The sequence below is a fragment of the Hipposideros armiger genome, unplaced genomic scaffold, assembly GCF_001890085.2.
Source record: "Hipposideros armiger isolate ML-2016 unplaced genomic scaffold, ASM189008v1 scaffold_17, whole genome shotgun sequence".
Classification (NCBI taxonomy): Eukaryota; Metazoa; Chordata; class Mammalia; order Chiroptera; family Hipposideridae; genus Hipposideros; species Hipposideros armiger.
In genome coordinates this window covers 5,339,633-5,357,123 of record NW_017731367.1, presented here as the reverse complement: position 1 = coordinate 5,357,123, position 17,491 = coordinate 5,339,633, and the positions used below count along the sequence as shown (strand labels likewise).

The window sequence follows — 17,491 nt, the reverse complement described above, 5'->3', positions numbered from 1 at the left end:
CAGCCGCCGTAAGCGGCTGTCCAGAAGCCGGTGACTGATCTGCCTCGCCTGGGAAGAGCACAATGATGGTGCCAAGTTGGGCCAGTGAAGCAACGTCCTCCACAACTAGACTGAAGAACAAAAGGATAGCAACTTGTCTGTTCCCCTTCCCCAATTCCCCAATAAAAATCTTAAAAAAAAAATTTTAAAAATAAAATAAAAGGTGCCGATCAGAGCATGGGATTGCCAAAACCTTGCTTTGTTCCTATATTACAAAGCGATCTTCTCTTATGCCCTGTGAGTCTCTCACTGGCTCCCACTCCCACCCGAGCCCCGTGCCCTGCCTTGGGGTGAGTCAGCAGGCGGCACAACCCTTCTCTCCTGGACATCTGCTATCTTAAGCTAAAGTGATGACGGTAGGGTCTTAGACCATTTAGGGAATGAGAAAGAAGAAGCCTGTTGTCGGCTCCTGGGCAGCGCAGTGGCAGTTGCGATGCTTGGGTCCTGGAGCCAGACCCGTCTCCCTGAGGGTGGGATTCCAGAAGGTCTGGAAGGAGCTTTGCGTTGCAGACTTTGTCCTGCGACGAAGCACGTTCCCATAGAAAAGAGGCCCCACAATATTGGGCGTTTAGTTCAGCAAGCTAAGCCTGGGCCCGGGCCGCAGCCTCCCTCCACGGACTGAAGTACGTGCTAGCACCGCACGCGGGAAAGCAGGTTTCAGGCCGTGTTAGACACAAGGTGTAGGTGGGCTTCGTGAGACTCAGCGTTATGTTATTGTTTGCCCTCAAAGAAGATGCTAGAAGATACTGTAGAGTGTCACAAACTACAGAAAGGTGAAGGCACAATGCATTTGCTCATGGAAAAAGCTCATGGACATTGTCTTCACTTTATGAACAGAGAAAAAACAGAGGTTCCTTTAAAAGAATTTCATGTCATGCCCTGAAGTTTCATGACTTAATATAATTTAATTATGAGGTCATTCTGTATTGAACACTTCACTCAGATTAGCACACTAAACCGTGTGTCTTCAGAGTATCTCTTTAATAAGAGAAATTTTTGACAGGAAAAAGGAAACTTTTTCATCAATGCTGATGAATCAAGCGATTTTGAATTACTATGAATTTCACATTTGAACTTGAACAAGAATTTAGTTCCCTGTTTCCCCTCAGTTTCCGATCAACTGTCTGCTGATGCATGCCTCTCAGATTTCATCTCGCCTGTGGGTTTCGGTCACTTAGGGCTTTATTTTGATGTCTGCACTCTGCTTTGATCTCCCTTCCAGCGAAGGCTTCCGGAGAGGTCCAGGTGTCCGGGATCACAGAGAACAGCGCCAAACTCCACTGGGAGAGGCCGGAGCCCCCCGGTCCTTATTTTTATGACCTCACTGTGACCTCGGCCTACGACCAGTCCCTGGTTCTGAAGCAGAACGTCACGGTCACAGACCGTGTCATCGGCGGCCTGCGTGCCGGGCAGAAGTACCATGTGGCCGTGGTCTGCTACCTGAGGTCTCAGGTCAGGGCCACCTACCAAGGAAGTTTTAGCACAAGTAAGTACACGGTCAGTTTAAGGAAAGTGGGTACCTTGGTATTCTATGTAGAAGTGGTTTTCACGTGAATGTCAATAGGATGCAGAGGGAACAGTTCTCCATCCAGTCTGTTCTGATACAATAACAAGGTTAAAATTGAATCCTGGGTGTTTTGGTGGCACCCAGCTTCAAAAATGGAAAACGGGGTTCCTTGTGAACTGTGGCCCTGCCTTTGGGGTCCTGGTCCCCTTTATGGAGGAAGGCAGATCCTTTGGGCCTGAGTGCAGCCCCTTCCATGGGGGAAAGAAATAACTGTAACCTGGCTGGGGCTCGACCGCCCGTGTTTTAGAAGCGTGTTTCCATGTTCAGTGAACAGAAAACAGCACTGAGAGTCACTGGCTCCTTTGGGAGTGACCGAGGAGTCACACCACCCTGGGGGCCATGGGACGTCCACAGCCACTGCAGAAAGGATATCAGAATTTGCCTGCCCTGGTCCCGCCGTGCGGGGGCTCTGTCCTCTGCTGTCTGTTGTCCCCCAGCTCACATTCTTCTCAACCCCTGCTTCTCCGGGGGGTTGTGTGGGGGCTCACATTCCGTTCTCTTTGGGCCGGTGCTATTCAGACAGAGGAACTATGCTTGAGGAAAGGGAATGCCCACCAGTCACCATGGAATCCATGAAGATAAGAGTCCAAAGACCCTTCAAGCCCAGGGATCTGTTTTCTTGGCTGGAAACAGAAGAGGTTATGTGGTAAATGAGAGGATCTGTTCGGAGTTCAGAGATTTCCTGTTTGCTTGTTGAGATGAATCCAACTTGCCGACAACAGACTTCAGCAGTGTGTGTGGAGACGCGTTCGGGCTCCATGACTCAGGGGCCCACCTTTATCGAAGACTTAATCCAGGAAGGCAAACTAGCCCCAGTCCCTACAGATTCCCAAGCCCGTCAGTGTCTGAGTTACCTACTTGTGCGTATATTTTTCTTTTCTAGAGAAAACTCAGCCTCCACCGCCACAGCCAGCAAGGCCAGCTGCTAGTTCAACCATCAATCTAATGGTGAGCACGGAACCATTGGCTGGTGGTGAAAGAGGTGAGTTGTGAAAACATTAGTCTGTTAGCCGCACTAAGGAATCGTTCTTCCAAACACTTTCAAGCCTTTGAAGTGGTGATTCTAGGTCAACTCCTGGAGCTTTAATTCTCAGGCCAGGCACGACTTCTATGGGGAAAGTTCCGAATCAGCTCCGTGTGGCCCAGAATGGTCATAGTGTGCATTTTCCAAGCTCTAAGTTGGCAGCTCACCTTAGCTGTCACCAGACTTTTGGAGAAAATTGGATGGGGCATGTGCTTTGGGGGCTGTAGCCAGGAATTCATGTGTCTTCATTTTCCCTCTGCCTCATCTTGGGACTAGACTGGATTTGTGGCCTGTGACACTGCAAAGCGTCAGGTTTCATCCACTCAGTGATTCAATCTAATAAAAATCTGCTTAGAAGGACATGAGACAACGCAGGTGGGAACCCATGAAAGACACAGGTCTGGAAGTGACCCACAGGATGGGTGTCCTGGTCCGACTTCCCTAAGCACACACCCTGGCTTGTCTGTCATACCTCTCTGTGTGCCAGGGCTGAGTTTGTGCACATTGTATGTTTAATCAGGGACTAGTTAGATGTGTTCCTGGAACTGACAGCTATTGCTTGCTTTTTCTTTCCTGGGCAGTAGAACACTGTGAGACCTGTAACCCCCTCCCTTGCTCAGTGGACTGTGAGCTTGGGTCGTTCATCCACGAGGAGCTGATTGGTGATTGATATGTTTTGCTTGTGTTCTGCAAATGATGTTAGTACTAATATCCAAAGTCCAAGTCCCATGGGCATTTAGAGATATTTTTGCTTTATAAACAAAAGGAAAGGTTTTCTCTGAAAGTGGGGACAAGTCAGTATTTTGTGGTGTGTTGGCGCCAGTCAGGAGGAGGGAGGCATATCTCTTTACACTGCTTATTTCTGTGATTGATTACGGTAAAAGGCATCTGCTGGGGGCCCAGTTGCTGTTGTGCTGTGCTCGATGTAAAAGCATCTGTGCTGCAATAAATGTGCAGTCAGATGGAGCAGCACATTATTTTTTGAGCTATCGACGAGGATGCCTCATTTAGTCTTTCCACTGTAAGTTCTTAAAATGCTACTTGTTTCTCCATCTTATCCTTTCTGTAGACTCTGCACCCTGTCTCCTCTGTGTTTAAACAAAGTTGAATGGTTTCTGACTCCACACACCCATCTCTGTGGGTCCATTTGGGAGTAGAGCTTCCTGATTCTTTTAGCTGTTTTTAGTGGGAATCTTCTCTGCTGTTAGAATATATTATTGCATCAATGGATTTTCCCTATGTCCATGTATATGTGTCTCTATCTCTATCTCTATCATCTATCTATCTATCTGTCATTTATCTATATTTATCATCTATCTATCATCTATCAGTCATTATCTATCATCTATCTACCTATCATCTATCTATCTATCTATCTATCTATCTATCTATCTATCTATCTATCTATCTATCTATCTTCCCTTGATGCAGACACAACCCATACTGACATGTGGCATCAGGCATTACAAGAAAGGAGGTAGCTGAGTCAGTGAAGGAATTTTGAAACTATTATGCACATAGACGTACAGTAAGGGCATGTGAACCTGGAAAACGTTTGAAGTTGTTTGCTTTGGGAACAAGCTTAAGAATCGGTCTATATTAGAGGCAGTCATGCGGTCTCCAAACCCCCCTGCCTTTCTAATGGGAAGGTTGACAGAAAACCAAGAAATCCTCTCCTCTTGATAGAAATTTGTGGGAACTACTCAGGAATTTATGGTAGATTGGGTAATTAGGCTTTAATGTCATAGGGACTGTATAAAAATATTTCATAAAAGCGTCTAATGATAAGATTTTTCAACTCCAACGAACAAGACAATGGATGCAGGAATGTGGGGCAAGGGTTTTGGATGGAGAAAAAAACTTCGGTCTCAACCCCTTTCATCTCTGCTCATCAGCAGTTTTCTGAGTGTGGCAGCGAGGGACCATCCGAAGCCTTTGCCCCCTGCACTGGGTCCCTGCAGCTCCTAACCCACTCCAGCTCCTCTCTGAGTCCCCTCTGACATGGTGCTTTAACCCAGAGAGAAGCCACAGAGGACTCGGAGGATTTCCCGAAGATACGGGTCAGGATGGATGAAATTCTAACTTCCACGTCACTGAGATCCGGGTGTGTTGTTTCCCGCTCATCGGTAACTTCACCCCTGAGTGTGTGAAATGTAACATTTCTAGCAAATTCAGTGCTTCATTGAGAGAAAACGGGTGTTAACTACACAGCCAGCTTTGGGGATGTTTTTTGGTTCTCTTATGTGTGGTCCAGAAGGGACAAGAATATATAAACAGTGTTGAGTTAATATAAACAACACAATCTTTAAACAAGAAGCTGGCTGGGCTGGTCTTTTTTTTTTTTTTTTTAAGCCTGAGTCACAGATTGAGAAGTAGGAAGGTGTTTTCCATCCAGACCTTTACCACTTGGGCGTCCTCTCTCCATATGGTAGAGACAAAAGAGTTTTTGAAATGGGGGCTTGTGTGTCTTTCAAGGTTGCAAGTAGTTTGTCTAAACCTTTCTCGTTCATCCTGATGAGCATGTAGCCCTCACACCCAGGGCTCGGACGTGCTTTCACCATTTCACATGTGTGTATTCCCCACTCGTGAGTCAAGTCAGCGTGAAGTCAGGAATCACTTGTTTTTGCTAGAGCAGGGCACTGCGTAATTGGTCTACACTGTAACCAAAAGGTGCCTTTTGCCTGGTGAAGGTGCTCAATGCACGGTTACTCAGTGGAATTAAATCAATTGGATATTGACCTCCCAATGTTTAAAATTCAAAACGGGCAAACAGAATTAGGAGTCGAAGGCTTGTCTTGCTGTCTTCCCTCCCAGCCTCTGCCTCTCCTCTGCCCCCGTATTATTAAGTCATCTTGGAAATTTTCCCTGGGGACAAACGCATTTTAATGATATTCATATTTTTGTGGCTAGAAAAAGAAGTGAAAAATATGGTAACTGGATGCTTACTTGCTAGTTGCACATACGTTTTGCATCCAAATATCAATTATTACAGTATGCATTATTTCTCCAAAGATGTAGTTTTTCGACAACTCAGGCAAAATCAAATTTTAAGAATAGCTTTTCTGGCTGAGCATGAATGCAGTTTAATTCCTTTTATTTTCTGCAACACCAGTCAGTTAGAAACATGGTGTGTATTTACAGAGTTGTGCTCCTGTCTTACTATTAAATGTTAGATACTTTTCCTTGTTCTTTTACCCCACGAGTAAAAGCTCCACTGGGGTTTGATTCTATTCTAAGGAACTGTATTTTGTCATGTTTAGCACTTTGGTTTAGGAAACATGGTGACCAGTGTTTGAGTCTATGCAGGAACCTGTGGGCAAAACCCTGTGAAACTAAGCGGCCCCTCGTCCATGTCATCTACAGAAGGGGACACAAAGGGAGCAGTTTTAACTCTTTTGTTTCATTGACACATGTTCACGTCCACCCTTTTTGAAATTCACATTTAATAATACTTCTCTAACAGGCCCTCAGTCTTTGTTCCCCAGTAGGGCCTGACCCTGTTTGGTGTGGAGAGTGTGTGTGGCAGGAAGGCCTTGGCTTTGAGATGAAGGTCCGTTTTGAATGAATGACTGATGGCGTCATTACTCAGAGTCCAGGCTTTGCAATATTACATGATTCTGTTTTAAATGTTGAATACTTGTATTTCTCTCAACAAAACAAAGCAAATTCCCTTTGCCCCACAAAATCCCATCTCGCTGTTTCACTTCCCTCAGCATTTAAAAGAATCACACTTTTCTGTGATGGATTTGCTGCTTGTAAATGGCAGTTACAACAAATAAGTGTGTCTTTCAGTGACTGTCACCGCCTTGAAAAGCCTGGGCTGCCAGACACCTGCAGCAAGCTTGGTTACTGCTGGTTTTCGAGTGCTCTGTAGTTTCTAATTTTGGTTTTAGGTTTTTGTCACCAATTCTCTCCTCCTCCTTCTCATTTTTGGCTAAAGAAGCCTTGGGTAGATATTGTCCATCCATATTATGACCAAAGGTAAGATTCTCTGAAGTTTCGAAACAACCCAAAATATTTTACTTAGAAAATTTACTTTTTGCAATATTACAAAATGAATCCTAAATTATTGGCTTATCCATACATACTGAAGGAAAGTTTTAATGCAAAAGAGAGCCAAAGTAACTAACAAAATGTGTAACATGCTTTTTTACTTACTCTAGAAATTAGCAATCAGTAGAGGTGACCAGGTTTTGTCTGAGCAGGCATAGCTGGATTGATTATATTACTCTGAAAGAAATTAAGTTTACCAATGTTTTACTTATTTTATTGATTCTGAGATATGCAATTCCCTCATGGTAACACTTCTGAAATTGAAATGTGACATAATGGGTGACATGTCATGGTTTCTTGACAGTGTTTTGTCTACTTTGTAGAATATAAAATAATAGTGCATAGCAAAATTAAGGTTTCTTAGTTTGATGAAATGCAGTATTTGGTTGGCCATGTTACACTAGAAATATATAAAATTGGCTGGCACAAAATGATGTAGTAAGGAAAATACATGACTTTATGTGAATAATAATATAAAGAACTAACTTAACACCACAAGCTGAGGTCAATTAAAAAGCTACAAATACTTTCTCTGCATAGTTAACGAGAAGTAGCCATTTTCAAGGCTGCGTATTTATGGCTGCATGAGAATGTGTATATGTCAGTGCAATATTTAGGTTATGATGGGTCTCAAAGGGCATTTGGCATGTTTATTGTCAAGTATAAGAATTTTAAAAAGTCTATTGGTCAAGATCTGAAAGAGCAAAGGGTCCAAAACTTAACCCCAGCTACCTTTAAAATAAAGTTAAAAATACCACAATTTCTTTGGTACCTTTTGAGCCCATCAATGCTCAAAATGTAGATGCAGGAAAATTTTTTTCATTCAAGCAAGTCATACCTGCTTCTGAGATTTGGAAGCATTTATACCACATCAACAATGTTGGGTCTGAGCTCTATGAAGCCTTGTTTGTGAAACCATGAAACCTGTGCAGGACAAAGTCACAATTGCAGCATAAACACTCACCCCTCCAATTCCCATCTTGCTCAAAGAAGCACTGAAATGCTGACGACTTGCTGCTCTGGAAAATGTCAAAGCTGATGCCTTTAAAACTGCTGCTTCTAAACACCAAAGAAATCTCAAACAATAAAAAGGCATGCTTTCCAATTCAAAATATTTTTGTTTCAAAGAGTAATATCTTTTTCTAATTATAAAATAATATTCATTGTGAATAATTCAGAACATACAGAAAAATTTAAGAAACTATGACTCCTGTAGTTGTAGCATTGGCGACCGCCTTTAATGACCCAACGCATATTCTTCCTGCTTTTTTTCCATGAATACTATATGTGGATACGTGCTCGCACACACACATGCACGCATGTTTTGATTACCAAAATAGACAATGTTTCTAGGGTGATTCCACCCTGTGGTTGTTGTTCTAGGACGTCCCAGGCTGGCATCTGGGCTCCCCGAGTGGGGTTTATCCAAATGCTGCTTTTGCATCAGTTTCCTTTCATGTTTGGATACTCAATGAAGCCCAATGACCCATCGCTATTTCGTCAGGAGATTTTAGCAGATGGTCATCCAAATCAGGCGGCCCTTCATGCCTTTCCTTTAAAATCAAGCTTTTTAATGTTGTTCTAGGCAAAAGTGAGCCAGGAAAGGTTATCAATAACCTTCATTCACTATTGTCTTCTTGGCTCCTGTTGGGTTCTCAACATAAGGCCGAGAAAATGAGGTCCAGCCAGATGCACCTCTTAGGTCAGCGTGAGGGCTCCAGGCTCCCTCCAGGGTCATGCTCAAAGAGGCAGCTCATTTTGGAGGGAAAACATGAACAATCACAAGTCCAAAGACTTGTTCTAGGGAAGAGCTCAATGACGGCCAACGATCCGTCTCTCTTTGGACACCAAGACATTTTTTTGTCTTTAAAATGGTTGTGTTCACATATGTAGACACAGCACAGTGACTCTGGTCCACACAATGTGTCTCAGAAATCGCAACCATGGGAGTTTAAAACTCCAAGGCTCCTTAAGGGCTTAGAAACTCCCATTTTCATGCTTGAAAAGTGGAGAATCGCAGGTTTTTGTCTTTGAAGAGTGTGGGGCCCTCATTAAGATATTTCTCTTGGTTTCACAAGTATCTGCACATCCACTAGAGCAGTGCCCTTACACTCCATTAGTAAACCACACAGGGTCTCAACAGAGACTTGCGCTCGAATAAAGGGTGCAGAATGCAAGGGTGATTCTTCGGTGCTGGAGGGATAAGGAGAAAATCTCAGGATGCTGGAAAAGCCAGTCGGTCAGGGAGCAGAGTGTCCAGCTGCAGGATGGCCCCCAAGCCGGGTGTCCCTGGATCTGGGAGGACAGTTCGTGCCTGCTTCAGAAGGGAGCAGGGCACTGGGAAGGGAATAACTAAACACAGGTGGCCAGAGCTGAGTGCAGTTGGCACAAATAAAGTGGAACAAACGTGGGCCATGTCGGTGATGCTCTGAGGAGGAAGGGAGGGGGATGAGCCAACCATTTGGTCTGGGCCTCATGCGCACAGGGCACCCGCCAGTCAGCGAGGGATACGTTTTGGTGGCTGGGTGATCCCGCCCTGCTCGGTCCTCTCCAGGACATTCCTTGAAACCCAGGCATTTCCCTTCAGTTGTTACCACATTTGAGAGGCAGAAAGTGGTTGTTGTGAATCGTCATCACTTTATCTGGCTTCGTTGGGTCTTCAAAGGCTCTTGGTGACGCCGCTGGCTTCCTGGGCCTCCGAGAGGGCCTGTAACTGGGAAACGTAGCTGGGCCACCTCCAGTCCGCATGCCTGGGTGACAGCTCCCCCTAAGCTGCCGGGGAGCGTTTTAGACCAGTTCTGAGCTTTAGTCCTGTGTGCCCTGGAGTCTGGCCCATCATGTAGACCCACGCGTTGGTTCTCTCCCGGAAGACTCAGGTTTTCTTTTCCCATCTTGGTACCAATCAGAACCACACATGCTCAGCAACTCTGCAGCTGTGAGCAACCCATGTAACTGGGGACAGAAGCCCATGGAGATGTCAGCCTGCGTGGGGAGGGCTGGTGATTCAGGCCTTAGCTACTCACATAAACACATAGCGTCAGACTCTCCAGGGGGGTTTTTGAAAGAAGGGTTACGTTTTTCGAACTTTCAGATAATGGTTGACACAAATGCCCCTCTTAACGCAGCACAGTCTGGAGTTTGCCAGAAAACTGTGTCAACCGGAGTTTTCCTGTGTGCGCGCTGTAAACCTCTCCTTCCCAGCACTGTGGACAGCATAGTTTTTACTTTGCAGCTGGGCCACATCAGAAGTATGCATTTCAAACATAAACTTCCTTAACTGGAAAAAGAATGCTTCTCAGCCTTCAAAATAGCTTCACTATGTGACATTTTTTGCTGTGGTGAATTCTGCATCAGTGTTAGCACTTCTTTTTACTTATTTGTTTAACTTGGCCAGTCACGAAGGCACTGGACTGCACACATGCGCGTGTGCGCATGCACACATACACACCGTTAAGAATTTTTCTTTTCCACTTTAACTTTGATTTTCAATCTAGTTGGCTGGCAGTGAAATGTAGAGCCTTATGTTTGAACTGTGTATTCTGACAGAATTAATTGCTGTTTTGCCAACGAGTAGAAAATGCCAAGGTTTTAAAATTCGGTTTCTTCTCTGGGATTTAGCATTGAAAGGATCGGAGAATAGAAGGCCTAGTGGTTGGAAAGGGGAAACCGTTCATTTCACCTTAAATTATCCAATACTGACAGCTGACATTGGGATTCCGAGGGCAGCTTATCAGGTCCGGTCATTGATATGGTTTTGTCTGCTGCTCAGGCAGCTGTCGGCCAGAATTATGTCCATCTGACAGGGAAGAAACTGAGGCTTGGGAAGTTTTAGGGAGCTTTCCTCTCTGCTCTGCTGGTCTGTCTCCGACAGTCTGTGACGGGACCTTCAGCCCCTCACACTCAGACCTCAGTAACTTGCACATTTTAATTTCTGCTCTTTCCTCATCTTGTTTTTAAAGATATATGTAAGCTGCCAAAAGAAGAAGGAACTTGCCGGAAATTTATATTAAAGTGGTACTATGATTCTCAGACCAAGAGCTGTGCAAGGTTCTGGTATGGAGGCTGCGGTGGAAATGAAAATCGATTTAATTCACAGAAGGAATGTGAAAAGGTTTGCGCCCCTGGTGAGTGATTATGCTTTTGTGTTTGTGACATTTGCAAATCAGATAAGAGACCCAGGTCCATAAGGAAGCGTTTAAAGACATTTGAGCGATTATGATAGCTATGAAAAAGAAGATAAATTGTATCTTCAGATAAGGAAGATATTCAAATAAACCACATAATGAAATTAATTTTCTGAATTGTTGTGATTTCCTAAAAACATACAGGTATCCTTGTATTTTTTTGCCAGTGAAGAAATACACAGCCAACTACTCCTCAGTATTTGGAAATGTGACTAAAGTCCCTGTTATTTGTAAAATATTATAATCAACACGATTGTAAGGGAAGTGATATAATGAACGATTATAGATAACACCAAAGATAAATAGCCCCATCTATTCATGTTTAAATAATTGTGCTTCCTCTAAACAATAATGTTGATCCTGGGGCCACCCAATATCTGTATTATGCCGGGCAACTCGATGGGTAACAACATAAGCACAGCTGCCCCGAGCACCTGGGGCCAGTGCCAGGATGGGCGAGTTCAGCTCGCGTGAAAGTTGGGCAGGTGATGCGAAGTGAGAGGGTGGGCCCCGGTTGCAGAGAGCCCCCAACCCCAGGCCAAGAAGCTCCCGGGGAACCATTGAAGGTTTGGAGCAGAGATGGGTGACGAAAACCAGTGGCCTGGGATCGTTTTCAGTGTCCTTCGCGGTCAGTAATGTGGCTGTCTCCTCTCCTCTTCTCCCCCTGCCCGCCCCCTGCATCACTGCTCAGTGCTTGTCAACCCTGGAGTCATCAGTGCAATTGGGACCTAAGAGTGGCCGCCCAGTGACACGTACCTCTTGAAGAAGTCAGCCCTTTGCAAGCCGTCTTCACAGAAGCTCTGGGTGTAGACCCCCTGGCACTGTACCGTTTCATGTTTCGACTCACACTCGAACTCAGGAGGGACCGCTCTGCCACCTGACCTATCGATATGGTGCTAAGTGTGTCTGGACCCAACGCTCTTTGTCTCCAGGCAGTAATATCATATACTTTGAATGTTGTGTAATAGTTATCCACTGCTGGCGTTTATGTGAACATTCCTATCAACTCAAATTCCGTCTGGAGTTTCACGTTATGCCTGTTCCAGGCAAATGTAAGGTCTAGAAAATAACCCCAACTTCACAGCTACTCTATATACTTCTGCTTGGTTCGTGGTTTGTTTTTTTTTCCCCCCTGTCTTCATTAAGCATGACTTTAGATGGAAAGCCTGTGTATGGTGAATAAACAAGTGCCCAACTTTTCTGTTTTTCTCCCAATACCCTGGATTAAAATTTCGAGAGCATTTTCTTTTCCTGAAGCCTCTAACAAGCGATCGAGTTAGAAGGAAACAAACTCTCCTAATTTCTGTGGACTGTTGTGGGACCAATGCCGTCTTTAAAGAATGAGAAGAAAGTCATAATAGAGAATATTTTTGGCATTCCTCTAATGTTGTGTGTGTTTTTATTTTGTGCGGGGGGTGGGAGGGTGTCTAAGTTTAATTTTAAAATTTTTAGGAAATTTATACTAAGAAACTTTTTAATAAAGTATATTGAAAGTGTCTTGGGTTTGGTGTTATTATTGGCTGTCTTGTTTCCATAGCACCTGTTGTCAGAATCACCTGAGGCCAGGTGACTTGGGCCCCGTCCAGGCCCACGGTCCTGGTCACCACCCTTTTGTTTCCAGTGGAGGGATGCAGCCCACTCGCGCCCAGCACTCCCTGGCCAGCTGGACGGAGTCCCTGGCTCAGGACCCTGGAGTCTTCCTGGTCTTGAGGACCCTGCTGGCTTTTGCCCTCGCCTCTGACTTCTAGTTGGGCCCCAGGACTTTGGGCTCCTTCTGTGCCTCTTTAAAATGATCATTTCCCAGGGTTCAGCTTGCTCCCATCTCATGGTGGCTGAGAGGTTTCACGTGGCTGGCCCAGGGCCCCCCAGTTCTTTCCTGGAGTCTCAAAAACCAAACAAAGTCCTTTTTTCCCTTTCTTAAAGAGCTTTTTACTCTTGCCTTCAGAAATAACACAAGAAACAGACAAATACATATTTAGGTGGTACCTGAATTCCACTTAGAAAGGAAACAGAATTTGTTTGATGAAACACATCTATGCTGACAAGTGCTCCTGGCAGAGCTACCGGGGACCTTGGGCATGGGCAGAGCTGTTTTATGTAAGATTGGGGGCGAACCTGCCAGTTGATCTATTGAGAGGGGGGACATGAGGAGAGGGAGGGTGTGTAGGTGAAGGGAGGCTGGCCAGTCACAAAGACCACTCTGTGGCTTCCATCCTGGCCTTTGAGTGCACGTTCTAAATTCTCACGATATACTCAGAGTGAATGCCCCTGCATAGAAACGGGTGGAAAAACTGAGTTTTGTGCCCCAGTCAACGTGAGAGAGTTAGGACACAGGAGAGCTGTGGATGGGGTGTGGGCAGAGGAGACCTCTGTTGGGAATTTGCGGGAATCTGGGGGAAAACTCAGGACATCACAATCCATGATGCTGGGGATTTGAGTTTACCGGCATCTCACTGAGGGGACCCGGTGGGACATCAGGGCAGCTTCGAGGGAACTGCCAAGCTTTGGGGACTTCTCAGGAGCTCTCACAGTCAGGGGGACCCTGACCACCTTTGTCCTCTAGGTCATGCCAACCTCCTCATCTTTGAAGGCTCCCCACTTTGTAGCACAAACCAACCCAGTAGACCTACACAGAGCCCCGCGGTGGTCATAAACTCCCTTCAAAGGGATATGAAACCTGGGTGGGAAATGTGATCAGTGACTTTCTCAATGACAGCCACCCCAAAGTCCCCCAGCCGCACAAGAACACCTCCCTATTGCCTGTACACCTCCCCTCAGGCAATGTGTGTTCAAGCCAAGTTCATCCCATTGGAGCAAGAGATGTTTGTAGAAGGGGCTAGGGAACAGGGGCTGGTGTAGTGGATGACTTATAAGCCAGGAAACTGTATTCGTTTACTCGGTCCACCTTAACCAAGTATCACAAACTGGGTAGCTTAAAACAACAGAAATTTACTCTCTCACAGTTCTGGAGGCCAGAAGTCCAAAATCAAAGGTGTTGGCAGGGCCCTGCTACCCTGAAACATCTAGTAGAAGCCTTCCTTGCCTCTTCCTACCTTTTGGTGATTCCTTGGCTTGCAAGACTCCAATTGCTACCTCAGTCTTCACATGGCCGTCTCCTTATAACGACACTGGCCATACTGGATGAGGGGCTCACCCTGCTCCACTGTGACCTCATCTTAACTAGTTACATCTGCAATGACCTTATTTTCAAAAAAGGTCACATCCTGAAGTCCTGGGTGTTGAAACTTCAGCATATTTTTTTTTTTGCGGGGGTAATTTAGCCAATTAAACCACAACACAGTTTTAGCATTTCCACAACCTGCTCCCAACTCTGTTATGTTGATCCACTGCTAACAGCTCGGTAGCATCGCTAGTGAAGACCTTTCAGCTGAATTCAATCACTTTCTAGTTACTTTTGAGTATTAAAACCATCGCTACTGGATCCTGAGGCTGGGTCCTGTTTGTTTTAAAACTTAAACCCCAGCTAGACACTAGCCAATGCCTTGAACCCCACGCACGCTGGGCTCGAGGTACAGGATGGGGTTGGAGTGGAGAAGTCCAGAGCTTCCTCTGTATCTTCCAGTCCTGTGAGGTTCTGCATTGGAGTTCCTCATCGGATTCTCGAGGCAAAGTTGGAGTTGACGTTCTGTTGGCTGGGGCTGCTCTCTGTTACCCTGCTCGTGGATCCCTTCAGTAGTAGGGTCCCCATGCTGGCTCTCTTGGGCCACACGTTGGTTCTCTGGCAGAATCTGTGGGAACCAGCTTGAGCAACATGGCTTCTGTGAACCTCTTCTTCCCGTCTTGCAGGCCCCTGTTGAGAGAAGCCCTCCTCACAGGCTCTTGGTACTGGGGTGCCTTTATCCAGTACACCACCCTCTTGGGGTACAGTGTAAGCAAGTCAGCTCAAGTCCAGCTGCCTTCTTGGGTCACTTAATCCACAGGAAACTCACATAGCCTTTCCAGATCAACTGGCCTCCCTGCTTCCACTGCACCTCCGCCTGCAGGTCCAGTGGTCAGGCTCATGGTCAGTTGAGAGCTGGTTTTCAGCCCCTAACTCGGTGGTGGTAAGAATGATTCAGACCACTACCCCTAACTCTGGGTATTTCTCTTAGGGTTTTGTCTTCAAGGAAAGGATCCGTTGAATGCCCCTTCCTGCTGCTACAGGAATTGACTTCCCTCCCTTTCCCATGAGATAGGGACGTGATAGAAGAGTGTGGCCTTCCCACAAATGCCTCATTGACCTTGAAAGTCCACCATGACCTTCTCCCTTGGTTCTCTTCTACCTCAGCAGTGACTGGTGCACTCAGTGCCGTGGGGCCTTGGGTGGTCAATTCTGGGAAGACAGCACCCACCCAACACCAGCATCTTGTAGGAACTTACAAGTAATGAGCCAAAGAGCTTTGGGCCCCGGTCCCCTCAGCGACGGGCTGAACACCGCACTCCCTCTATGCCCCTAACTTTTCTAGACGGAAAACTGGCAGCCCAAGGCACCCAAGTCGTGTGTGTGAATCTGCCTTCACCATGTGCCGGTGACCAGTGGCTGAAGACTCCTTGAGGGGACAAGCGGGAAAGTTCGTCACACATCCCATGATTTGACTTCACACAAATGTCCTTGAACAAGCTGTCTCAGCCCCAAAGTGCCTCTCCTCCACAGCTGCCTCAAATCTCCTCCTCCTCCCCTTCCCTCGCCCAGCTGCTTAAAATCCCCTCCTACCTCAGAGCAGCCAGGCCTTCCCCTGGGTATGGGCACTTCAATTAGGAAAACAAAAGCCCTAGAGATGGCGGGAGGTGGGCGTCTTGCTTCCGGCCCTGTTTATGCGAGGCCTATTCACCCCATCACACTAAAAACAATTCACTTTACATACAGTAAGATGCATCCGTATATGTGTACTGTTTAATGAGTTTTGACAAATGAATGTACCCATGTAATCCTCACCATGTTCATGACCTGAAACATCTCTGTAGTCCCGACCAGCAGTGTGTGTAAAGGCGTTTAAAGTTTTCATAACTTTCCTCACAATAAATTTACATGTAGAAATTTATCCTAAGGAAACAACTGGAGATGCATGAAGATTTATGTTCAAGGATATTCCATATGGTATTACTTGCAATGACAAAAATGAATTAGAGGTCATCAAAATGACCAACAAGAGGGGGATGCTTAAATACATCATGCTTCACCAACGAAAGAAAAAGATAAGTAGCTGTTGAATATGTCATAATGTTGATAAATGGTCCATGCAATTACAGTCGCCCCCCTTTATCGACAGGGATATGTTCCAAGACCCCCGTGGATGCCTGACAGCATGGGAGTACCAAACCCTATGTCTATGATGTTTTTTTCTCTACATACATACTTACGATAAAGTATATTTTATAAATTGGGTACAGTAAGAGATTTACAATAGTAACTAATAATAAAATAGAACAATTATAAACACATGCTGTAATAAAATTTATGTGATGTGGTCTCTCTCTCAAAATATCTTACTGTGCTGTGCTCACTATTCTTGTGATGATGTGAGATGATACAATGCCGATGTGATGAGATGAAGTGAAGTACTCAGAATGGCGTGCAGTTTCAAACTTCATGAATTGTTTATTTCTGGAATTTTCCACTTTATATTTTTGGATCATAGTTGACTGCGGGTAACTGAACACATGGAAAGTGACACCACAGCTAATGGGGGACCGCTGCACTCAGTCAATGTTTACGATGCAATGTTTAAAAAGGATATACTTCTGTCTATTTCATCTGTATATTTAATTTCATATACATGCATGTATATGTATGCACACACACACACACACACACACACAAATATATGTTTCTCTTTTGCAAAGAAATAACACTGAAAGCAAATATGACAAAATTTAAGTAGTGGCTATCTCCAATGTGGTGATTGAAATGTTTTCCTACACTTAAATTTTTTCTTAGAATAAACATGTTACCTTTATCAAACAGTATTTAAACTTGATGGCATTTTCATACATGGATTGCACTATTTGTAAATTTAACTTGTTTTATGATCTGTGTTGTACGGGTGAATTTAACTATTCACTCATTCATTCCTTGGTTTCACGTGTGTTTATCGAATGTTTATCAAGCACTAGACCCAGGTCACACAGTTCTCCAGGACCTGACCTTGCGTTGGGGAACCAGACAGCACAAATACACACAGAAAATCTTAGAAGGTGGGAGACGCTGAGGAGAAAAAGAACATGGCCGCCTTTCCTATTCCCTTGGTTTCCTATCCTGACCTGGTGCAGTTAGCACGCAGCGGTCATGGGGAGAGAAAACCTGGGCCTCAGGAAAGCTCTAAGGAACATCACCCCTGGCGCTAGCCCTCACACCCACGCCAGGACGCTCAGACATGCAGAGTCAGCAACTGTGGGAGGGAGGGCTGTGGTTCTAAGAATCTCCCTGGGCCACAGGGACCCTCCTAAAGGTGTTTTCCCTGGCCATCAGCGGTGCTTTCACTCCCCACACACCTAGGCCCTGAAAAAGTTGCTTTTTACCCCAATATAAGTTATAAAATGAGGTAGAAGAAGTTGCTTTTTACCCCAATATAAGTTATAAAATGAGGTAGAAGAAGAATAAATGGATTCAGCTGCCCCAGATTT

The 17,491-nt window shown here is 45.2% G+C and overlaps 1 protein-coding gene across 6 annotated transcripts in view; it reads left to right on the top strand.

Moving 5' to 3' along the window:
* The window catches only part of COL6A3 (collagen type VI alpha 3 chain), an 81,987-nt gene extending 69,703 nt beyond the window's left edge, over positions 1 to 12,284 (top strand). For all 6 annotated transcript variants that reach the window (XM_019629997.1, XM_019630038.1, XM_019630033.1 and 3 more), the window contains 4 exons: positions 1,262 to 1,525; positions 2,490 to 2,588; positions 10,643 to 10,807; positions 11,559 to 12,284. In XM_019629997.1, the coding sequence (XP_019485542.1) occupies positions 1,262 to 1,525; positions 2,490 to 2,588; positions 10,643 to 10,807; positions 11,559 to 11,599 (569 nt within the window). In that variant the 3' untranslated portion in view covers positions 11,600 to 12,284. The remainder of the gene's footprint in view (positions 1 to 1,261; positions 1,526 to 2,489; positions 2,589 to 10,642; positions 10,808 to 11,558) is intronic.
* Positions 12,285 to 17,491: the final 5,207 nt, after the last annotated feature.